At 46.5% G+C, this 20,950-nt stretch overlaps 1 protein-coding gene across 1 annotated transcript; it reads left to right on the top strand.

Moving 5' to 3' along the window:
* Nucleotides 1-76: 76 nt before the first annotated feature.
* Nucleotides 77-20,947, top strand: DNTTIP1 (deoxynucleotidyltransferase terminal interacting protein 1). Its single transcript, XM_055265757.2, has 13 exons — nt 77-266; nt 841-911; nt 2,082-2,178; nt 4,124-4,222; nt 10,106-10,174; nt 10,435-10,491; nt 11,033-11,091; nt 12,364-12,409; nt 14,176-14,234; nt 14,336-14,396; nt 18,664-18,735; nt 20,405-20,460; nt 20,577-20,947. The coding sequence occupies exons 1-13, from the start codon at nt 162-164 to the stop codon at nt 20,713-20,715; spliced, it is 990 nt and encodes a 329-aa protein (XP_055121732.1). The 5' UTR covers nt 77-161; the 3' UTR covers nt 20,716-20,947.
* The last annotated feature ends 3 nt before the right edge of the window (nt 20,948-20,950 follow it).

Raw genomic sequence — 20,950 nt, 5'->3', positions numbered from 1 at the left:
TGTGACTGTCCTGGGCGAGGCGCCGCGGTTCGGTTCCCATGGTAACCCCGCAGCTCCAGCGTCGTGCTTCCGGGCGGACGAGCAGCGCGCTCCAGTGACGTCACGGCGCCACTTTCCGGCCGGTGACAGAGTCCAGCGGAGTTGTGGGGGCCGGGGGCGCCATGGGAGCCACTGGCGACGCCGAGCAGCCGCGGGGACCCAGCGGGGCCGAGCGGGGCGGCTTGGAGCTGGGGGATGCGGGCGCAGCGGGGCAGCTGGTTCTTACGGTGAGGGCGCGCCCGGTGAGGTCTGGGCTTGGGCCGGGCACGGCCTTCGGGCTCCTGGTACCCTGGCCCGCGGGCGAGAGAACGCGGCGGCTGGGGCTGCAGAGGGGGTTGGCGTTTTCGCAGCCCGACGACCTGGATTTAAATTCTGGTGCCGCCCTCCTAGCTAGGTGACGTGGGCCATTCCTGTCAACCCCCTGAGTCCCAGGATCCTCTTCTATAAAATGGAAATGATTAGTACCTGTCTCATAAAAGTTGTTGTGGGATGGGAAGATAAAGGCGGGTACAGCGCCCAGGACATCACCTGACACAGAGTTGACCCTCGGTAAACACTGCTTCCCTTCCTCCTGCGGCGCCAGAAGGCAGGGTCGGGACTTTTAAGGCAGGAAACTTCCTCAGTTCATCTTTGGTGGAGGAGGCCTTACAACTATTGTCGTCCCCCGATACCCCAAGGCGGGAGAGATGGTGACGGATCTGAGAAGCAGGGATGTCCAGGTTTAACTTCATACCCACCCTCCCCTCCACCCCACCCCAGTGTCACAGGCCGCAGTGACATTTGTTCCCTTGGTCCCCACAGAACCCTTGGAACATAATGATAAAGCACCGGCAGGTGCAGCGGAGGGGCCGCCGCTCACAGATGACAACAAGGTAAGGCTGGCCCTGCATGGGACTTATATCCCAGCCACTGGCTTGCATGGCAGCTTGGGATCCCCAGTGCACAAGGCTATGGAGACCTACCGCCGGTAGAAAGAGCACAGGACTGAAAAAGAGGAGACTCCGATTCTGTAACTCTGTGTGATCTTGAGCTAGTCAAGTCACTTTCTTCTCTGAACTCACGTACAAAATGGGGAAGGGCACAGGAGATGGGTTGTGGAATAAACAATACCTAAGATCCCTCACATTCACTGGCTCTGTGGTTGAGGGCTCTAAAGAGGTCAGTTAGCATGGAGTGTAAGAGAACAGGCTCTGGAGTGAGACAACTGTGTTCTCATGCAGACTATGATGAGCCCGTTTTCTCAGCTATAAAGAGGGATTAATAGTATGCATGTCAGGGAAGGGAGAGAGCACAAGGTGGGCCTTTGGGATGCTGGTAGTGGTGAAATGGATGTTCACTATAATTACTCATTAAAGTGTATAGACTTTTCTGTATAAGTATTATATTTCATAAAAACACTTTGGGCCGGGCGCGGTGGCTCACGCCTGTAATCCCAGCACTTTGGGAGGCTGAGGTGGGCGGATCACCTGAGGTCGGACTTCAAGAACAGCCTGACCAACATGGGGAAACCCCGTCTCTACCAAAAATACAAAAAATTGGCCGGACGCAGTGGCTCACGCCTGTAATCCTAGCACTTTGGGAGTCTGAGGCAGGCAGATCACCTGAGGTTGGGAGACCAGCCTGACCAAAATGGAGAAACCTGGTCTCTACTAAAAATACAAAAATTAGCTGGGCGTGGTGGTGCACACCTGTAATCCCAGTTACTCAGGAGGCTGAGGCAGGAGAATTGCTTGAACCCGGGAGGCAGAGGTTGCAGTGAGCCAAAACCACGCCACTGCACTCCAGCCCGGGCAACAGAGTGAGACTCCGTCTCAAAAAAACAAAAACAAAAAAAAACTTTGAAAATAATACGCATTTCATAGAGTTATTATGAGAAAGAAAGTCATGCCTCTGTGATTTGCACAAAATCTGAGCACGTAGCTAGTTTTCAATAAAAGCTGTCTATTACTGTTGAAGAATTCTATGTCCATAATTGACTGGGGAGGCTGGGAAAGAATATGTTTGGGACATGCCCCCTCACCCTGTCTCCCTCCTGAATGCAGTTTCACAGATCCTGCCATCTCCATGGATCTCCTCCGAGCTGTCCTGCAGCCTAGCATCAACGAGGAGATCCAGACTGTCTTCAACAAGTACATGAAGGTGAGAGGGACACAGGATAAAAAATAACAGGGGAGAGACTCATAAGGAGCCCAGTCTTTCCCTGCATCACCAGTCTGTCTCCTTCCTACACACAGATATCTAAAGTTTTCCTTTTTTGTTGTTGTTTTTTTTGTTTTGTTTTGTGTTTTTGAGACAGAGTCTCACTCTGTCACCCAGGCTGGAGTGTAGTGGCACAATATCGATTCACCACAACCTCCACTTCCCGGGTTCCAGCGATTCTTGTGCCTCAGCCTCCCTAGTGGCTGGGATTACAGGTGCCCACCACCTTGTGTGGCTAATTTTTGTATTTTTAGTAGAGACGGGGTTTCACCGTTGGCCAGGCTGGTCTCGAACTCCTGACCTCAAATGATTTGCCTGCCTTGGCCTCCCAAAGTGCTGGGATTATAGGTGTGAGCCAGGGCACCTGGCCAGTTTTCGAATTTTTAATCCCCCAAGAATTTTATTCCCTCCTTGAGGGTAATTCAAATATCTTTTTTTTTTTAATCTGCCCTTGTCACTCACGTATTTTTTTTTTGTTGACCTCTTGTAAGGATGAAGTGACTTAAATGTACTGTGCTGAGCACTGTGCTTAGGACATAACAAGTGTCCAATAGGTCGGGTGCGGTGGCTCACGCTTGTAATCCCAGCACTTTGGGAGGCCGAGGCGGGCGGATCACGAGGTCAGGAGATCGAGACCATCCTGGCTAACACAGTGAAACCCCGTCTCTACTAAAAATACAAAAAAAAATTAGCCGGGCATGGTGGCGGGCGCCTGTAGTCCCAGCTACTCGGAGAGGCTGAGGCAGGAGAATGGCGTGAACCCGGGAGGCGGAGCTTGCAGTGAGCCGAGATTGCGCCACTGCACTCCAGCCTGGACGACAGAACGAGACTCCGTCTCAAAAAAAAAAAAGTGTCCAGTAAGTATTTTTATTAGTTGTTTAATAGTATCACCATTATTGGGGCCATGCACAGTGGCTCACAACTGCAACCCCAGCACTTTGGGAGGCTGAGGCAGGATCACTTGAGGCCAGGAGTTTGAGACCAGCCTGGGCAACATAGTGGGACCTCATCTGTACTAAAAAAAAAAAAATTTTTTTTTTTTTTTTTTTTTTTTGAGACAGAGTCTCACTCTGTCACCAGGCTGGAGTGCAGTGGCACGGTCTTGGCTCACTGCAACCTCCCCCTCCTGGGTTCAAGCAATTCTCTGCCCCAGCCTCCCAAGTAGCTGGGATTACAGGCATCTGCCACCACACCTGGCTAATTTTTTTTTTTTTTTTTTTTTTTTTGGAGACAGAATCTCGCTGTCGCCCAGGCTGGAGTGCAATGGCGCGATCTCGGCTCACTGCAGGCTCCGCCCCCTGGGGTTCACGCCATTCTCCTGCCTCAGCCTCCTGAGTAGCTGGGACTACAGGCGCCCGCCACCTCGCCCGGCTAATTTTTTTGTATTTTTAGTAGAGACGGGGTTTCACTGTGTTAGCCAGGATGGTCTCGATCTCCTGACCTCATGATCCGCCTGCCTCGGCCTCCCAAAGTGCTGGGATTACAGGCGTGAGCCACCGCACCCAGCCTACACCCGGCTAATTTTTTGTATTTTTAGTAGAGACGGGGTTTCACCGTGTTAGCCAGGATGGTCTCGATCTCGCCCACCTCGGCCTCCCAAAGTGCTGGGATTACAGGCGTGAGCCACCGTGCCTGGCCTGATTTTTGGCACTGTTTACACCTCAGTCTGTAGGGCACCTCCACGATTATATCCTTAAGAGGGGGAATAAAGGGAGGAGGTTGAGCCTGAAATGTGAATCTAAATCTGGCTGATCCCAAAGCCTTGCTCATAATCACTTTTCCCTTCTGTATGAGGCTAGGATAAAACCTTATTTTATATTCAGTTTCCTTCAGGTTGATGCACATTAACAGGACTCTGACCTTGTCCTCTGTTGTGCTCCCCTAGTTCTTCCAGAAGGCAGCACTGAACGTGCGAGACAATGTTGGGGAAGAGGTGGACGCAGAGCAGCTGATCCAGGAAGCCTGTCGGAGCTGCCTGGAGCAGGTGAGACCAAAGGGGACAAGAGATGCAGGCACAAGGTTTAACTCTCAAGCCTCTGATAAGAAATGTAATCTTAAGCCGGATGTGGTGGCTCACACATGTAATCCCAGGACTGTGGGAGGCCAAGGTGGGCAGATCACTCAAGGCCAGGAGTTTGAGACCAGCTTGGGCAACATGGCTAAACCCCATCTCTACAAACAATACGAAAATTAGCTGGGCATGGTGGCGCACGCCTATAATCCTAGCTGCTTGGGAGCCATAGGCACAAGAATCTCTTGAACCCGGGAGACGGAGGTTACAGTGAGCCGAGATGGCACCACTACACTCCAGCCTGGGTGAAAGGGCAAGACTGTCTCAAAAACAAACAAAAAAAAGAAATGTGATCTTGTCATCAGTGGTATTTTGGGGAATGCCCAGCAAGCCACATATCGAGATAGGCTTGAGGCTGTTGCTGACAGGGAAGGGAAGGGAAGTAGCTACTATATGTCAGGTACCAGGGTAAATGCATTATTTTTTTATGTCTCAGAAGAAACCATGTACAGAAGATATCTTTTAATTACTATTTTACAGATGAAGAAATTGTGGCTTAGCAAACTCATAGAAGCAGAGAGTAGAATCGCAGTAGCTGGAGGGGAGAAGTGGGGGGATGTTAATCAAAGGGTACAAACTTTCAGTTATAAGACGAACAAGTTCTGGGCAATCTGATGTACAGCATGGTGACTATAGTTTATTGTTTACTTGAAATTTGCTAAGACCGTAGATCTTAAGTGTCCACACACACAAAATGGTAGTGGTGGATGTGTTGATTGATTTCATTGTGGTAATCATTTCACTATGTATATGTATGTCAATTCATCACATTGTACACCTTGAATATATACCATTTGTGTTTATCCATTATACATCAATAGAGCTAGAAAAACATTTTTAAAAGCAAAGCAAAAAAAAAAAAAAAGAGAAAGAAATGGCTTAAGACACACAATAATTAGAATAGCTAAGATCTGTCTTACCCCTGCGGGTACTTGGTGGATCAAGTTATCACGGCCCCATTTGGTATCATGGGGATGAGCATCCTGCTGCCTCCCTGCCTCTCTGGTGTGGTCAGGAGGCGTGACATCAGGTCTATAAATGACTGTTCCCAAGACAGTAGAGAACCTGTTTACATGTGTCAGCTGCTGTTAGTAGGAGGAATTGTTGCCATCACCATTTTATAGGGAGACATCAGGAAAGGTCGCCAATAGTCGCTGGCTCACTTTCTCACCTCCCATTCATTCTGTTCACTTTGTTTTCGCTTCAGTTCCCACTACTTCACTGGAACCCCTCTTGTCGGGGTCACTAGTAACTTCCGTGTTGTCAAACCCTCTGGTCCCTAACTCTCCTCAACCTACTCAGCTTCTCAGTGACATCTGTCACAGTGGATCATTTCGTGTTTCTTGGAACGCTCCTCTATTGGCTTGAGTGCCTTGACTTTGCTCCAACCTCATTGCCTACTCTTCTCCCTCACCCCCGCCTCTAACTTGGTGCCTTCCCAAGTTCAGTCCTCAAACCCCTTCTTTTTCATGGCTCACTGTTTTCATAGGTGTTTTCATCTAGTCCTGTGGCTTGGAAGCCAATTCAGCTGCTCATAATTCACACATTTATATCTCAGTCCAGAGTTACATTCACCATTACCCAGTTCCACAGCAGCCAGCTTCTCACAGCAGCCAGACTGATCTCTTAAAGATGAATTAGATCATGTCGCTCCCCATTTTAAAAACCCTTCAGTGACTTTCTTGTTGCAGGGAGAATAAAGTCTTAATGCCTTACCATGATCCTGCTGGGAAAACTGGCTAGCCATATGTAGAAAGCCAAAACTGGATCCCTTCCTTACACCTTATACAAAAATTAATTCAAGATGGATTAAAGACTTAAATGTTAGACCTAAAACCATAAAAACCCTAGAAGAAAACCTAGGCAATACCATTCAGGACATAGGCATGGGCAAGGACTTCATGTCTAAAACACCAAAAGCAATGGCAACAAAAGCCAGAATTGACAAATGGGATCTAATTAAACCAAAGAGCTTCTGCACAGCAAAAGAAACTACCATCAGAGTAAACAGGCAACCTACAGAATGGGAGAAAATTTTTGAATCTACTCATCTGACAAAGGGCTAATACCCAGAATATACAATGGACTCAAACAAATTTACAAGAAAAAAACAAACAACCCCATCAACAAGTGGGCAAAGGACATGAACAGACACTCCTCAAAAGAAGACATTTATGCAGCCAAAAGACACATGAAAAAATGCTCATCATCACTGGCCATCAGAGAAATGCAAATCAAAACCACAATGAGATACCATCTTACACCAGTTAGAATGGTGATCATTAAAAAGTCAGGAAACAACAGGTGCTGGAGAGGATGTGGAGAAATAGGAACACTTTTACACTGTTGGTGGGACTGTAAACTAGTTCAACCATTGTGGAAGTCAGTGTGGAGATTCCTCAGGGATCTAGAACTAGAAATACCATTTGACCCAGCCATCCCATTACTGGGTATATACCCAAAGGACTATAAATCATGCTGCTATAAAGACACATGCACACGTATGTTTATTGAGGCACTATTCACAATAGCAAAGACTTGGAACCAAGCCAAATGTCCAACAATGATAGACTGGATTAAGAAAATGTGGCACATATACACCATGGAATACTATGCAGCCATAAAAAAGGATGAGTTCATGTCCTTTGTAGGGACATGGATGAAGCTGGAAACCATCATTTTCAGCAAACTAACACAAGAACAGAAAACCAAACATTGCATGTTCTCACTCATAGGTGGGAGTTGAACAGTGGGAACACATGGACACAGGAAGGGGAATATCAGACACCGGGGCCTGTTGTGGGGTGGGGGAAGGGGGGAGGGATAGCATTAGGAGATATACCTACTGTTAAATGACGGGTTAATGGGTGCAGCACACCAACATGCACATGTATACATATGTAACAAACCTGCACGTTGTGCACATGTACCGTAAAACTTAAAGTGTAATAAAAAAAAAATGCCTTACCATGACCCACAGAGCCCACCCTTGACTGGCTTCTGCCTGCTTCTTTAACTTCATTTCATCTCACCTCTTTTTTAATGACTATACTCTGGCCATTCTGAACTCCTTTCTGCTCCTCCAGCACAAGCTTAGGCCATTTCACTTGCTGTTCTTAGTACCTGAAGTACTCTACCCTTAACCCTGTAAAGCCGGCTCCTTCTTTTCTTCAGATCTTAGTTTAAATATCAGAGAGGTCTTCCCCTCACACTCCTACCTCTGCTAAAATCTTGAGCTTTACAAGAGTTGAGGCCTAATCTTGTTCACCACTGTATTCCCAGCCCTGGAATATGACTCTTAGTATATGTACAGAGTTTGCTGAATTATTGAGTAAATGAAGGAACAAACAAATGATAAATGAACAAACAAGCTTCCTGCTCTAATAGAACTTAACAGCCTACTTAAGCAGACAGGTATGAATTAGATTACCAACAAATGTATGCATAATTACACATTGAGACTTGATTACCCTTCAGTGAAAACGGACAAAGTTTGGAGGAGGAGAACATGAATCCAGTTATGGATTAGCAGCTTTGAGCCATCCAAGCATAGACATGGGGCAGACTATATGGTATATAAGTCTAGAGCTAAGAGGATAACCTTTTGTCTACAGCTGAATTATGGAGTTACGGGTTATAGATATTAATTGAAGCTGTGAGGTGAGAGCAGATAGAATATGTAATGAGAGAGGATAGAGGGAAAAGAACCAGATTGAGGAGGAAAAGCCAGCAAAGAAGGCTAAGAAAGAATGGCCAGAGAAGTAGAAGGGCAAGTGTGGCCACAGGAGCCTGTAGAAAAGAGTGTTTCCAGAAGGGGGAGCCCTCAGCACTGTCAAATGCCACCGGCAGAGGTCAGGTGAACCCAATTCTCCACCTGCTGCAATGTTCCTGCACATGCACCATCTGCCCTCTGCCCATTCCATCCTTTTCTTCCTCAAATGAGCCAGGTGTTCCCACCTTTGAGCTTCTGCACTCCTCCCTGCTGCTGAAACACTTCTGCCCAGCTTTTTTTTACAGCGTCCTTCACATCTCAACCTCAGAGGCCACCTTCTCACCAAGGCCTTCCCTGGCCATTCCCTCAAAGTAGCCCTCCCCCTCTGGTGGTTCTCTGTCACATCTGCCTGGGTTTTTTCTTTTTTTCTCACAGCATCTATCATGATCCACAGTTACCTTGTTTGTTTCTGTGCGTATTATCCAGATCACCCACAAACTATAAGCTCCACAAGAGCTTGTCCTAGTTACTGCTGTGTCCACAGCACTTAGGTCCTAGGTACTCAATATTTATTAAAAGAAAAACAGCAGGCCAGGCGCACTGGCTCACGCCTGTAATCCCAACACTTTGGGAGGCTGAGGCAGGCAGATCACGAGGTCAGAAGTTTGAGACTAGCCTGGGCCAGGCGCGGTGGCTCAAGCCTCTAATCCCAGCACTTTGGGAGGCCGAGGCGGGTGGATCACGAGGTCAGGAGATCGAGACCATCCTGGCTAACACAGTGAAACCCCGTCTCTACTAAAAAATACAAAAAATTAGCCGGGCGTGTTGGCGGGCGCCTGTGGTCCCAGCTACTCGGGAGGCTGAGGCAGGAGAATGGCGTGAACCCAGGAGGTGGAGGTTGTGGTGAGCCGAGATCGCGCCACTGCACTCCAGCCTGGGGTACAGAGAAAGACTCCGTCTCAAAAAAAAGAAGTTTGAGACTAGCCTGGCCAACGTGATAAAACCCCATCTCTACTAAAAATACAAAAAAAAAAAAAATTAGCTGGGCGTGGTGGCATGCCTGTAATCCCAGCTACTCAGGAGGCAGAGGCAGGAGAACTGCTTGAACCTGGGAGGCAGAGATTGCAGTCAGCCAAGATCGCAGCACTGTACTCCAGTCTGGGCAACAGAGCGAGATTCCATCTCAAAAAAAAAAAAAAGAAAAACAGCAGCTTACTGAGGAATATGTGTTATACTAATGTATTTAGTTTGAAAAAACATATAGTATGTATTTACATGGGAAAAGCAAGGAAGAATTTACATTGAAACATTAACAGTAGTTTAATGAGATTCCAGGTTTTTCTTATTTTGCTTTTTTACATTTTTAAATTTTTTCAGCTATGATCATTCAAGTTTTTTAAAAAATAGATATCTGTTTCTATGCATATAAATATATATATATATGTGGCTGGGCGTGGTGGCTCATGCCTGTAATCGCAGCACTTTGGGAGGCCAAGGCAGGTGGATCACCTGAGGTTAAGAGTACGAGACCAGCCTGACCAACATGGTGAAACCCCGTTTCCAATAAAAATACAAAAATTAGCCAGGCGTGGTGGCACATACCTGTATTCCCAGCTACTCGGGAGGCTGAGGCAGGAGAATCGCTTGAACCCAGGAGGCAGAGGTTGCAGTGAGCTGAGATAGCACCACTGCACTCCAGCCTGGGCGACGAGAGTGAAACTCCATCTCCAAAAAAAAAAAAAAAAAAAAAAATATATATATATATATATTTGGGAAGTGGGCAGATCACTTGAGGTCAGGAGTTCAAGACCAGCCTGTCCAACATGGTGAAATCCTATCTCTTCTAAAAATACAAAAATTAGATGGGTATGGTGGCGCACCCCTGTAGTCCCAGCTACTTTGGAGGCTGAGGCATGAGAATCACTTGAACCCAGGAGACGGAGGTTGCAGTGAGCCAAGATGGTGCTGCTGCACTCAGCCTGAGCAACAGAGGGAGACTCTGTCTCAAAAAAAAAAAGGAAGTAGGTAGGGTGTGCTTACCCACCAAAATAGTGACTGGTAACACTTGGTCTTTTTCCCTTCAGGCTAAACTGCTATTTTCAGATGGAGAAAAAGTAATACCCAGATTGACCCATGAGCTTCCAGGAATAAAGGTCAGAGTCACTGTATTCTGGGGTATTGGAGCAGGAGGTCCTTCAGGCTGGGAGGCAAGTGAAATATGTGGGCCCTGGAGGTTTCATGTACTTCCATTTGTAGGACCAGGTCCACAGAGCATCATGCTGGATGGGCTTCTTTGGCCTGGGTCAGAGCGGGGCTGGAGAGCTGTAGTCCAGGGCTCTGTCTTCTGCAACTCCAGAGGACCTGTAGCTCCCAGGCACTGGCCTTCCACTGACTCCCTTCCCTTTTCTTTTAGCGTGGCCGTCAGGCAGAAGAAGAATGTGCCCATCGAGGAAGCCCCCTTCCTAAAAAGGTAAACCATTTCTTGTTTTGTTTTCTGGCTGAAAAAAGGCTTGTCAGGCCAGGTGTGGTGGCTCACACCTGTAATCCCAACACTTTGGGAGGCCAAGCGGGGAGGATCACTTGGGCTCAGGAGTTTTGAGACCAGTCTGGGTAACATAGTGAGACCCTGTCTCTAAAATAAAAAAAAAAATTAGGCAGGCATGCTGGCACATTTCTGTCGTCCTAGCTACATGAGAGGCTGCAGTGGGAGAATCACTTGAGCCCAGGAGTTCAAGGCTATAGTGAGCCATGATCATGCCACTGCACTCCAGGCTGAGTAACAGAGTAACACCCTGTCTCTCAAAAAAGGCTTTTCACTCCACAAGGTACTGGGCTTCCTCAAAGCCCTTTTGAGCCTTCCTAGGTATGCAAGGCAATTTTTCTCCCTGTCCCTGTCAAACATAATTTGATCTCTTTGGAAAACCATCTCTGCCAAGTGACCCTGGACCTGCCAGTGGGGTATGGGGAGTAACCACAGGGTCAGACCTCTGACAGCTGTTTTTTTGTGGCAGAGGAAAGGACGGCCTCCTGGACACATCCTGTCAAGCGACCGGGCAGCCGCCGGCATGGTGTGAGTAGGGACCAACAGTGTGGTGAGAGCATAGGGGAGCAGACAGAGAGAGGGGCCCTGAAGGAAAAGAGGCCAGGGTTCTGTGCCTGTCAAAATCAGACCCATCAGCTTAAGTCATCGTGGAGGGGGGTTACCCTGGTTTGAGGGGTGAGGAAGGAGGGTAGTGAGGAGGAAATTGTTTTACCCCCTGAACAGTTTGGCCCAGCTTGATTAAACTCCAGAAGTTTGTCATTGTTAGTATATATTGGATGCTTATAACTGGTCTAAATACGTTACATACTTTACCTTTTAATCTTTATAGCCACCCTCTAAAGAAGATATCATTAATTTTTCAGATAAAGAACAGACTCAGAATTACTTGCCTAATGTCATATAGTTAACATTGCCTCCAAGATGGTCATTTTCAAATATATATATTTTTTAAGACTTAACTTTTTTTTTTAGAGCAGTTTTAGGTTCACAGCAAAATTGAGAGGAAGGTACAGATGTATCCCATATACTCCCTGACCCTACACATGCACAGCCTCCCCCATTATCAACATCAGGCACCAGAGTGGTACATTTGTTACATTTGATGAGCCTACTTTGACGCGTCTTGATCCTCAGAGTGCAAGTTTCCATGAGGGTTCACTCTTGGTGTTGTACATAAACTTAGACAAATGCATAGTGACAGGCATCCACCATTCTAGTATCACACCGAGTGCTTCCAGTGCCCTAAAAATCCTCTGTGTTCTGCCTGTTCATCCCTCCTTCCCCCTCAACCCACCCCCCAGCACCACTTTTTAAAAAAATTCTGAAGCAGCAGAATCTTTCTCAAACAAAACTTTACATGGGAGCCCAGTATTTAAATCAAATAAAGCCACACTGGTCTGGTTCAGGGGCGTGGGGTTAGTTTGGAACAGCTGGCTTAGCAGATGGAATAGTATTAACTGTCATACCTTAGATGTGTCTCCTACACAAAACAGTTTTATTCCTCACAAACACAAGACAGGTAGGGCAGTTGCTGTTTTTGTCTCTTTTGACAGATTAGAAAACTGCCACTCGGAGGTTCTTGGAGTTGCTCATGCCACTATGTAAGAGCAGAGCTAGGCTAGAATGGCTTCTAGTCTAGTGCTTTTTTCCCTTTGTTCCTCCCCTAATGTGTCATCACAAAGGAGGATGTCCGGGGCTAAAGTGAGAGTGTGTGAGGAACTCCTACCACCACCAGCAAGCCAGCATTTAGTCCTAGGTCTCACCTTGGAGAATTCACCTTTATTCTTTCCTTCCAAGCAGATGGAAACCAAAATCCTGTGAACCAATTCGCCGAGAAGGCCCTAAGGTATGATTATGTGAGCATGGCAGAGATCACGATCCTAGGAGATAATACCACTATCTCTAGGACCCACCATGAGGGAAAGGGGCAGGGGGCGAAGGGTGCATGCACACCATTCCAGAGCCATCTCCCCCTCTCCACCTCCAGCCACACTGGCCTCAGAGAGGATCCTGTGTAGGAATTGGAGTTAGAGGCAAAACAGAGAGGGCTTGAGTCTTTGCTGAAGCCTTCTCCTTATAGGAGCTAGTGGTCACTAATACTGATTCAATACTTAGTATGTAATGGGCAGTGCCCTAAATCTTTTGTGTAGACTATCTCATTTAATCTTTATAACAAACTTATGAGATCAATTCTGTGAACCATTCTATAAATGAGGCGTTTCCTTTTCTGCCAGCTTCCCTGTGGTCATAAATTATTTTATTCAGTTGTCTTATACACTTAATGTACTTAAGACTTGCCCAAAGTCACATAACTCGTAAGTAATCAAGCTGAGTCTCAAACCCAAGACCCGCTGACACCAGAGTCTGTGCTCTCAACCATTAGCCTCTGTTGCCTCCCTCTCTCTCCTGAGTTCTTCCTCAGCAGTGACTTATATAAATGGATGTTCCCCAGAATTCTCTCCTTGGCCCACTTCTCCATCTAAAGTAACTCTCTGGATAATCTAAATCATATACTCTTCTGGTTTCAGGGACCACCATGTTCTAAAACTCCCATACCTCTTTGTCCATCCCATGCCTCTCTTTCTACTTTAAAACTTGTGTATCTTACTATCTGCTTGACCACTCTGCTGGATGTTTCATAGGCATTTCAGATTCAGTATATCCAAACATGAAATTAGAATCTTTCCTCACAGCCCTTCTTTACATTCTTTATCTTAATCATCTTTGCCTCCTCCATCCTCTTCCTCACCTCCCTACATCCAGTCAAGTCCTGGACAATTCTTCCTCTTAAATATGTTGCAGTTCCTACTTCCTTCTCTTCATCCTTACTGCTGCCCTAGCTCAGGCCCTTAGCAGCTTTCCAGTGCTTTATCACAGCAGCCTCTAAACTGCTCTCCCTGCCTATAGTCTTGCCCCTTCAAATCCATTATCTACATTGCTAGAAAACTCAGGTATCTTTAAAGTAAATCTGACTCTCACTCCTTGTTTAGAGGCCTTCAGCGATTCTCCATTGCCTACAGAAGAAATAAAATACAGTCCCCTGAACATAACCTCCTAAGACCTCCAACTCCTCTGTGTTTCTCTCTCTAGCCCCATCAGTTGCCACTCCCTAATTTGTACTCTCTCTGTTAGCAGCACAGAATTACTAGTAGTTTCTCCAGCAGGCCAAGCTGCCTCTCACCTGTCTTTGCTCATGCTGCCCCCTGTCTGGAATGCCCTTGTTCCTGACCCCCTTTACCCCAACTTGTGCTCACCCTTTCAGAATTAACTTGGGAAATGCCTCTCTAAGGAAGCCTTCCTGGCTGTACCCTCCCCTCGGCAGCCCTTAGACCCTGCACTCACTTGTGTCATTGCCTCATTGCATAATGGTGTAATTATCTGTACATATGTCGGTGGCATCCTAGAAAACAGAGACTGTATCTTACTCATCTCTTTATCCTCAGTATCTAGCACAGACAGGGCCTAGCATATTGTGAGTACTCAGTGTCTTGGGTAAACTGTTGATTAAATAATAGACAAGGGAAGGGTTAGAAAAGGGCAGGGGGAGGAGTGTTTCTGTCCTACCCATCAGATTAAATTTCACCCTCACCAGCTTCTCTATTTTTTGCACAGTGGGACCCAGCTCGCCTGAATGAATCTACTACCTTTGTGTTGGGATCTCGAGCCAACAAGTAAGTTTAAGAGCTTTGGCACTGATTGAGGAAACAGCTCAGGAGTTCACTAGTAGGACTACACTTTCTGGAATCTTGACCACTTGGCTTTTACTTTTCAGAGCCCTGGGGATGGGGGGCACCAGAGGAAGAATCTACATCAAGCACCCACACCTCTTTAAGGTAGGTGACTGCTGGGAGGAAAGCAGGCCATTGCATTGGGAGTAGACTGGGAACTCCACTCAGCACAGAGAAGCTTAGAACAAACACTGATCTTGGAGTTGGGACATCTGGGTTCTAGTTGCGCCTCTGCCATTCACCTTTACCTTTCATGATTTACTCAACACCTCTGTGCCTCAGTAATAACAGCTACTTTGCCTGCATGTTTATTGGGTGCCAAACACAGTTTTAAATACCATACTTATATTATCTTAAAAAATAAGTTTTGCCATCCTTATTTCACAAATTTGAAACAATCAGAGGTTGAGAAAGGCTGAGTGACTTGCCCACAGTTATTCAGCTAGAAGTGGTGAGTCAGGATTCAAACCCAGGTCTGTCCTCACCAAAGCCTGAGCTCTTAACCACTACCATATTTGGTTGTCTGTAAATTAGAGTTTGGGCCAGACGCGTGAGCTCACGCTTGTAATCCTAGCACTTTGGGAGGCCAAGGCGGGCGGATCGCCTGAAGTCAGGAGTTCGAGACCAGCCTGACCAACATGAAGAAACCCTGTCTCTACTAAAAATACAAAATTAGCTAGGCATGGTGGCTCATGCCTATAATTCCAGCTACTCGGGAGGCTGAGGCAGGAGAATCGCTTGAACCCAGGAGGCGGAGGTTGTGGTGAGCCGAGATCACACTGCCCTCACATTTGCATTTTAAAATAACTCTGGGGCCGGGCACAGTGGCTCACGCCTGTAATCCCAGCACTTTGGGAGGCCGAGGCGGGCGGATCACCTGAAGTCGGGAGTTCGAGACCAGCCTGACCAACATGGAGAAACCCTGTCTCTACTAAAAATACAAAAATTAGCTGGGCATGATGGTGCGTGCCTGTTATCTCAGCTATTCGGGAGGCTGAGGCAGGAGAATTGCTTAAACCCGGGAGGCGGAGGTTGCAGTGAGCCAAGATCACACCATTGCACTCCAGCCTGGGCGACAGAGCAAAACTCCATCTCAAAAAAAAAAAAAAATAGAGTTTGGAGCAAGGCAGGGTCCTGTGCCTTTTCAAAGAGGGTACTCCTTTCCTGAGAGCAGCTATGTTTTGGTCCCCACTGTTTGAAGGAATAATGGAGGAAATCATAAACTCACTCACCCTCTTAGATGATTTTGTATTTTATCAGTTACGAGAGCATCGAAGTAGATTGAAGAATAGCAGTGCATATGTGTTCCACGCATGGTTTTTTGCACTTATACGTAAGGCTTGGCACCTCTTACTAGAACTGCACAGCCCTGTGGGATCCCAGAATCACGGGCTTTCTCTACCACATTCTGTGCAAGTTTTCAAGTTCTTTGAAAGGCATACCTGCTCACGCTTCTTCTCCAGTCTGATATCCTCGAGTCCCAACACTTAAACAGTTTGCCCAGTGGCTCCTTCGTTTTCCGCTCTTAGTGTCGTCACTCTTGCTATTCCCATTACCCGGGTGGCCTTTCTCTCCCACCCTTATCTGCCTGACTGTTCTTTAAGATCCACGTCCTCCAACAGCTTTGTTTGTATCATCCTCAAAATCAATATGCCCTTGGACCTACTTTGAATTCCCACTTCAGTGTGGTTTAAAGTATGGCTTCAGGCCTGGTTCCATTAGTTTACTAGCTGCATGAACTTGAACAAATGGCTCCACATTTCTTTTTCTTTTTTCTTTTTTTTAACTAGCTCAAGTCTGGGAATTGATCCACATTTCTGAGTCTGTTTTTGTCCTGTATAAAATGAGAATAGTGATAGACCAACCATTTTTTTTTTTTCTGAGACGGAGTCTTGCTCTGTCACCCAGGCTGGAATGCAGTGGCGCAATCTCAGCTCACCGCAACCTCCACCTCCCAGGTTCAAGCAATTCTCTGCCTCAGCCTCCTGAGTAGCTGGGATTACAGGTGCCCACCACCACACCCGGCTAATTTTTGTATTTTTAGTAGAGATGGGGTTTCACCATCTTGGCCAGGCTGGTCTCAAAACTCCTGACCTCGTGATCCACCCTCCTTGGCCTCCCAAAGTGCTGGGATTACAGACGTGAGCCACGGCGCCCAGCCCTAGATCAACCTTTTAAGGTTAACTAACAGAGACTGTAGTAAAGCACTCAGCATAAGGCCTGGCACATAGTAAGGGCTCAATAAGTGTTAATCATTATTAGCATAGTTTCCCAATTCTAAAATCCACCATTTGTAATAAACTCCCAACCCACACTCTCATTACCAGTGGTTATTACTTCTCATTGTAATCTTTCCAGTCCAATAACTGGAAGGAAAATTCTTTTGTTGTTTCACTTTACAATTCTTTTTTTTTTTTCTTTAAATGGGACAGAGTGTCCCTCTGTCACCCAGGCTGCAGTGCTGTAGCACGATCTCGGCACACTGCAACCTCCATCTCCCAGGTTCAAGCAATTCTTCTGACTCAGCCTCCCGAGTAGCTGGGATTACAGGCACCCACCACCACGCCCAGCTAATTTTTATATTTTTAGTAGAGATGAGTTTTCACCATGTTGGCCAGGCTGGTCTCAAACTCCTGAGCTCAGATGATCCACAGCCTCAGCCTCCCAAAGTGCTGGGATTATAGACATGAGCCACTGCACCTGGCCCAACTTTACAATTCTCTATTAGTGATTATAAGTATCTTTTCAGTCATTTAGGATCTATTTGTATTTCTTCTGTAAGCTGCCTGTTATATCTTTTGCCCATTTTTCTGTCCTTCAGAAGGCATTATTCAAATTCTTTTCCTTTTTTAAACGTTTTGATTATAGAAATAATACATAAACCTATTCCCGTTGTAAAAAGATTCAGACGATACACAGGAGGTAGTAGAGAGCAAAACAGTTTCTCAGCCAGGTGCAGTGACTCATGCCTGTAATCCCAGCACTTTGGGAGCCCAAGGAGGGTGGGTCACCTGAGGTCAGGAGTTCAAGACCAGCCTGGCCAACATGGCGAAACCCCATCCCTACTAAAAGTACAAAAATTAGCCAGGCATGGTGGTGCACTCCTGTAGTCCTAGCTACTCTACTCGGGAGGCTGAGGCAGGAGAATTGCCTAAACCCAGGAGGCAGAGGTTGCAGTGAGCCGAGATCACACCACTGCACTCCAACCTGGGCGACAGAGCGATACTCCATCTCAAAAAAATATATATCAGTTTCTCTTCACTCCTCGATTTTTTTTTTTAAGGCGCTTAAATTCTGGTTTCTAGGCGCCCAACCTAGAAACCAGAATTTAAGCCTTATTTGGGCTGAGCACAGTGGCTCATACCTGTAATCCCAACACTTTGGGAGACTGAGTGGGTGGATCAGTTGAGGCCAGGAGTTCAAAACCAGCCTGACCAACATGGCAAAACCCCATCTCTACTAAAAATACAAAAATCAGCTGAGTGTGTTGGCACATGCCTGTAATCCCAGATACTCAAGGCTGAAGCAGAAGAATAGCTTGAACCCAGGAGGCAGAGGTTGCGGTGAGCCAAGATCATGCCACTGCACTCTAGCCTGAACAACAGAGTGAGACTTCATCTCAATAAATAAACAGCCAGACGCGGGGGTTCACGCCTATAATCCCAGCACTTTGGGAGCCCAAGGTGGGCAGATCACCTGAGGTCGGGAGTTCAAGACCAGCCTGAACAACATGGAGAAACCCCGTCTCTACTAAAAATACAAAATTAGCCGGGCGTGGTGGCGCATGCCTGTAGTGCCAGCTACTTGGGAGGCTGAAGCAGGAGAATCACTTGAACCCAGGAAGTGGAGGTTGCGATGAACCAAGATCATGCCATTGCACTCCAGTCTGGGCAACAAGAGTGAAACTCCGTCTCAATCAATCAATAAACCAACCAACCTTATTTGTAACTCCAAAACCGAGTTCTTAACCATGATGCTATTATGCGTCCGACAGTACATGAGGTGTCCTGATTTTTGTTTTATTATGGTCACCATAATAATTACAGATGTTATAAGTCACCTCCAATCATTTTTTAAAAGAGGAAGCTCTAAAATAATAGTTATCAGTCCCACCAGTTGCCCGGGGTGCTTTGTTTTGAGAAGGGGGTGGAGATTGGGAGTATACTAAGTCTCTGGGAATTGGGTCCCATGGTCTGCCCTTTGGGCTTGGCTCAGCTTTCTCTGAAGAGATTAGCGAGCCCTCTAAATCCACCACGCTAGGAGACAAGGACTTTTGGTAAGAACTGCTCAACTGGCCAAGAGTATGCTTTGGGACCAAATGAGAATAGCCCCTTACCCGAGGCTAATTCTCTTACAACTTCATCCCTTACAGTATGCAGCTGACCCCCAGGACAAGCACTGGCTGGCTGAGCAGCATCACATGCGGGCAACAGGGGGCAAGATGGTAAGCACTATTCATTTGTGCCACTGCCAGTGACCCACCCCACCTGGGAACCAGGATTTTGGCTGTGGGTGACAGCCTACCTCCAAATCTGACTCCCAAAGCCTGACCAATGTGTGAGAAGAGAGACTTATAAGGCCTATTTCTTCATGCTGAAAAGCAAATTGTAATCTTCAGGTTCCCTTCCCTATCCCTAGGTCTCCCTTCCGCCCCCTCACACTTTCACCTCATGCCTCCAAGATCACATATTTGGATATTATTAGCTGTCCATGGGAATAGCAGTTATAAGACACACAGTACTACTTTTCCCCACTACTGCACCCACTGATAGATTTCACTCATTGATCACTCTTCCACCAGACACAGCTATAGAATCTTTTCTCAACACGGTACTCGAGGCAGCAACCCTTGTCAGTAGGAGTTAGCAATGAAATGTGTTTGCATACCTGGCAGCCTCTTCCAGATTTACCTCTACTTAAAGAGTTCTCAGATCATATGAAACAGCAACCTTAGGAAAATCATCATTGCATGTGTTCAAAAACTATTGCTGAGGGCTTTGTCCATCACACACAATGTCCCCCACCTGAGGACTCACTCACTCCCACCACAGGTACTGCTCCTTTTAGAATCTAAGTGCCTTACAAACTGATATGCCATCTCCTTTCTGGCAGTGAGAACTACCTTTTATTTTATTTTACTACTCTATTTATGCCTATGCTTTACTTCAAAAAAGATTTCAGGTAAGCTCCATGTACATAAAATGCAACATTACATAAATAAGAAATAGATGGTAGGGGATGGGGGCAGGACCTAAAATTAAGCCACCAGTAAAACTAGTTCTTGAAAACAAAAAAAAAAAAGTGTTTTTTATATTGCTGACCTGGGAGACCTGTGCACTTCTACAGATGTTGGCAAATTCAGCTGTAGGCCCCACTCATGGACACCTGATCTGTTATGGTTCATAGTGCCCATAAGATGTAGACAAATTACTCAAGGAATACACAATTATTCCTGACCCTAACATTAGAAAGTCTCCCACAGAAGACCTATGTGTTAAGTTCACAAAAGGGCCCTCACCCACTGTAGACCAAGGCATTGTGACAAAGCATTTCTACAGGCCCCAGTACAATACAGGCCAATTACTAGACAGCAGAGCAGTTTATCATGTTTTCCATTTTGCCACAAAGTTCAAAACCAAGTTATCTTTGTCCTCAGAGGGAGCACATGGTTTCCTCTTCCTGATTTCCTGTTTCCATGTATATTTTGCTGGCTTTCTTGCCATTTTGTTATAACCCACCTTGGGTCCTTTCGTACACTTGATCTTAACCAAAAGGCGTAGGAGCAATGGTGGATCCCTTTTATTTATTTATTTATTTATTTTTAATTTTCACCACACCATTCAAGAGAGAAATGGGTCCTTTTTTAAAAGAGAAGGCTATAAATAAGTCACCAGTCCCTACTCTCCCATCCATGAAGCATCTACTTTAGTAAAAGATTATCTCAAGGAACCATTCCCATCCCTCCCCACTTACTCTTCCGTACTAAATTGTAAACCGCATCCCCCGCTTCCACCTAGTAGCAGGCCTTACATTAAGCAGATGTTTAATCAAGTGTTACTGAGTTGGAGTGAAATGAATCAGGCAATGACCACTCTCCCTTGCTCCTGCCTCAGGCCTACCTCCTCATCGAGGAGGACATCCGGGACCTTGCGGCCAGTGATGACTACAGGTAAAACCAGTGGGTCTCCTGCCCCTTCTCCTCTCCCTTCCTCAAAGTAGCCCCTAGAATGAGGCAGGGCCTACATACTCACTTCCCCCAACTTCTCTCTTCAATGTCTGTTAAAGAGGATGCCTGGATCTGAAGCTAGAGGAATTGAAATCCTTTGTCCTACCCTCCTGGATGGTGGAGAAGATGAGAAAGTATATGGAGACACTACGGACAGAGAATGAGCATCGTGCTGTTGAAGCACCTCCACAGACCTGAGGCCGGGTCCCCTGGCCACACTTGGCAGCCCTCCCCCAAAGCCCTCTTCCTCACATGGCTGAGGCCACCGCTGGGACTGCTCCTAGATGGATCTCAGCGGCATTAAGCTGTGCCTGAGCGAGTTTGTAGTGACTTACTGCACAGCACCCCCAGACTAGCATGTGATTCTATATTTGTAAAGTTATTGGGATAAGAAACAATTAAACAGTTTGTAATAAACACAGATGGTGAACCT

Source organism: Symphalangus syndactylus, chromosome 24 (genome assembly GCF_028878055.3).
Source record: "Symphalangus syndactylus isolate Jambi chromosome 24, NHGRI_mSymSyn1-v2.1_pri, whole genome shotgun sequence".
Lineage (NCBI taxonomy): Eukaryota > Metazoa > Chordata > Mammalia > Primates > Hylobatidae > Symphalangus > Symphalangus syndactylus.
Note: the sequence above shows the minus strand (reverse complement) of the source record. Positions and strands in the feature narration are given on the sequence as shown.

Bases quoted from the DNA above. Each gene is read 5' to 3' on its own strand.
- DNTTIP1 (XM_055265757.2), top strand. From the start codon at position 162: ATGGGAGCCACTGGCGACGCCGAGCAGCCGCGGGGACCCAGCGGGGCC. The intron at 267-840 runs GTGAGGGCGCGC...TGGTCCCCACAG, and splicing joins CGGGGCAGCTGGTTCTTACG to AACCCTTGGAACATAATGAT. The intron at 14,235-14,335 runs GTAAGTTTAAGA...TTTACTTTTCAG, and splicing joins TTGGGATCTCGAGCCAACAA to AGCCCTGGGGATGGGGGGCA.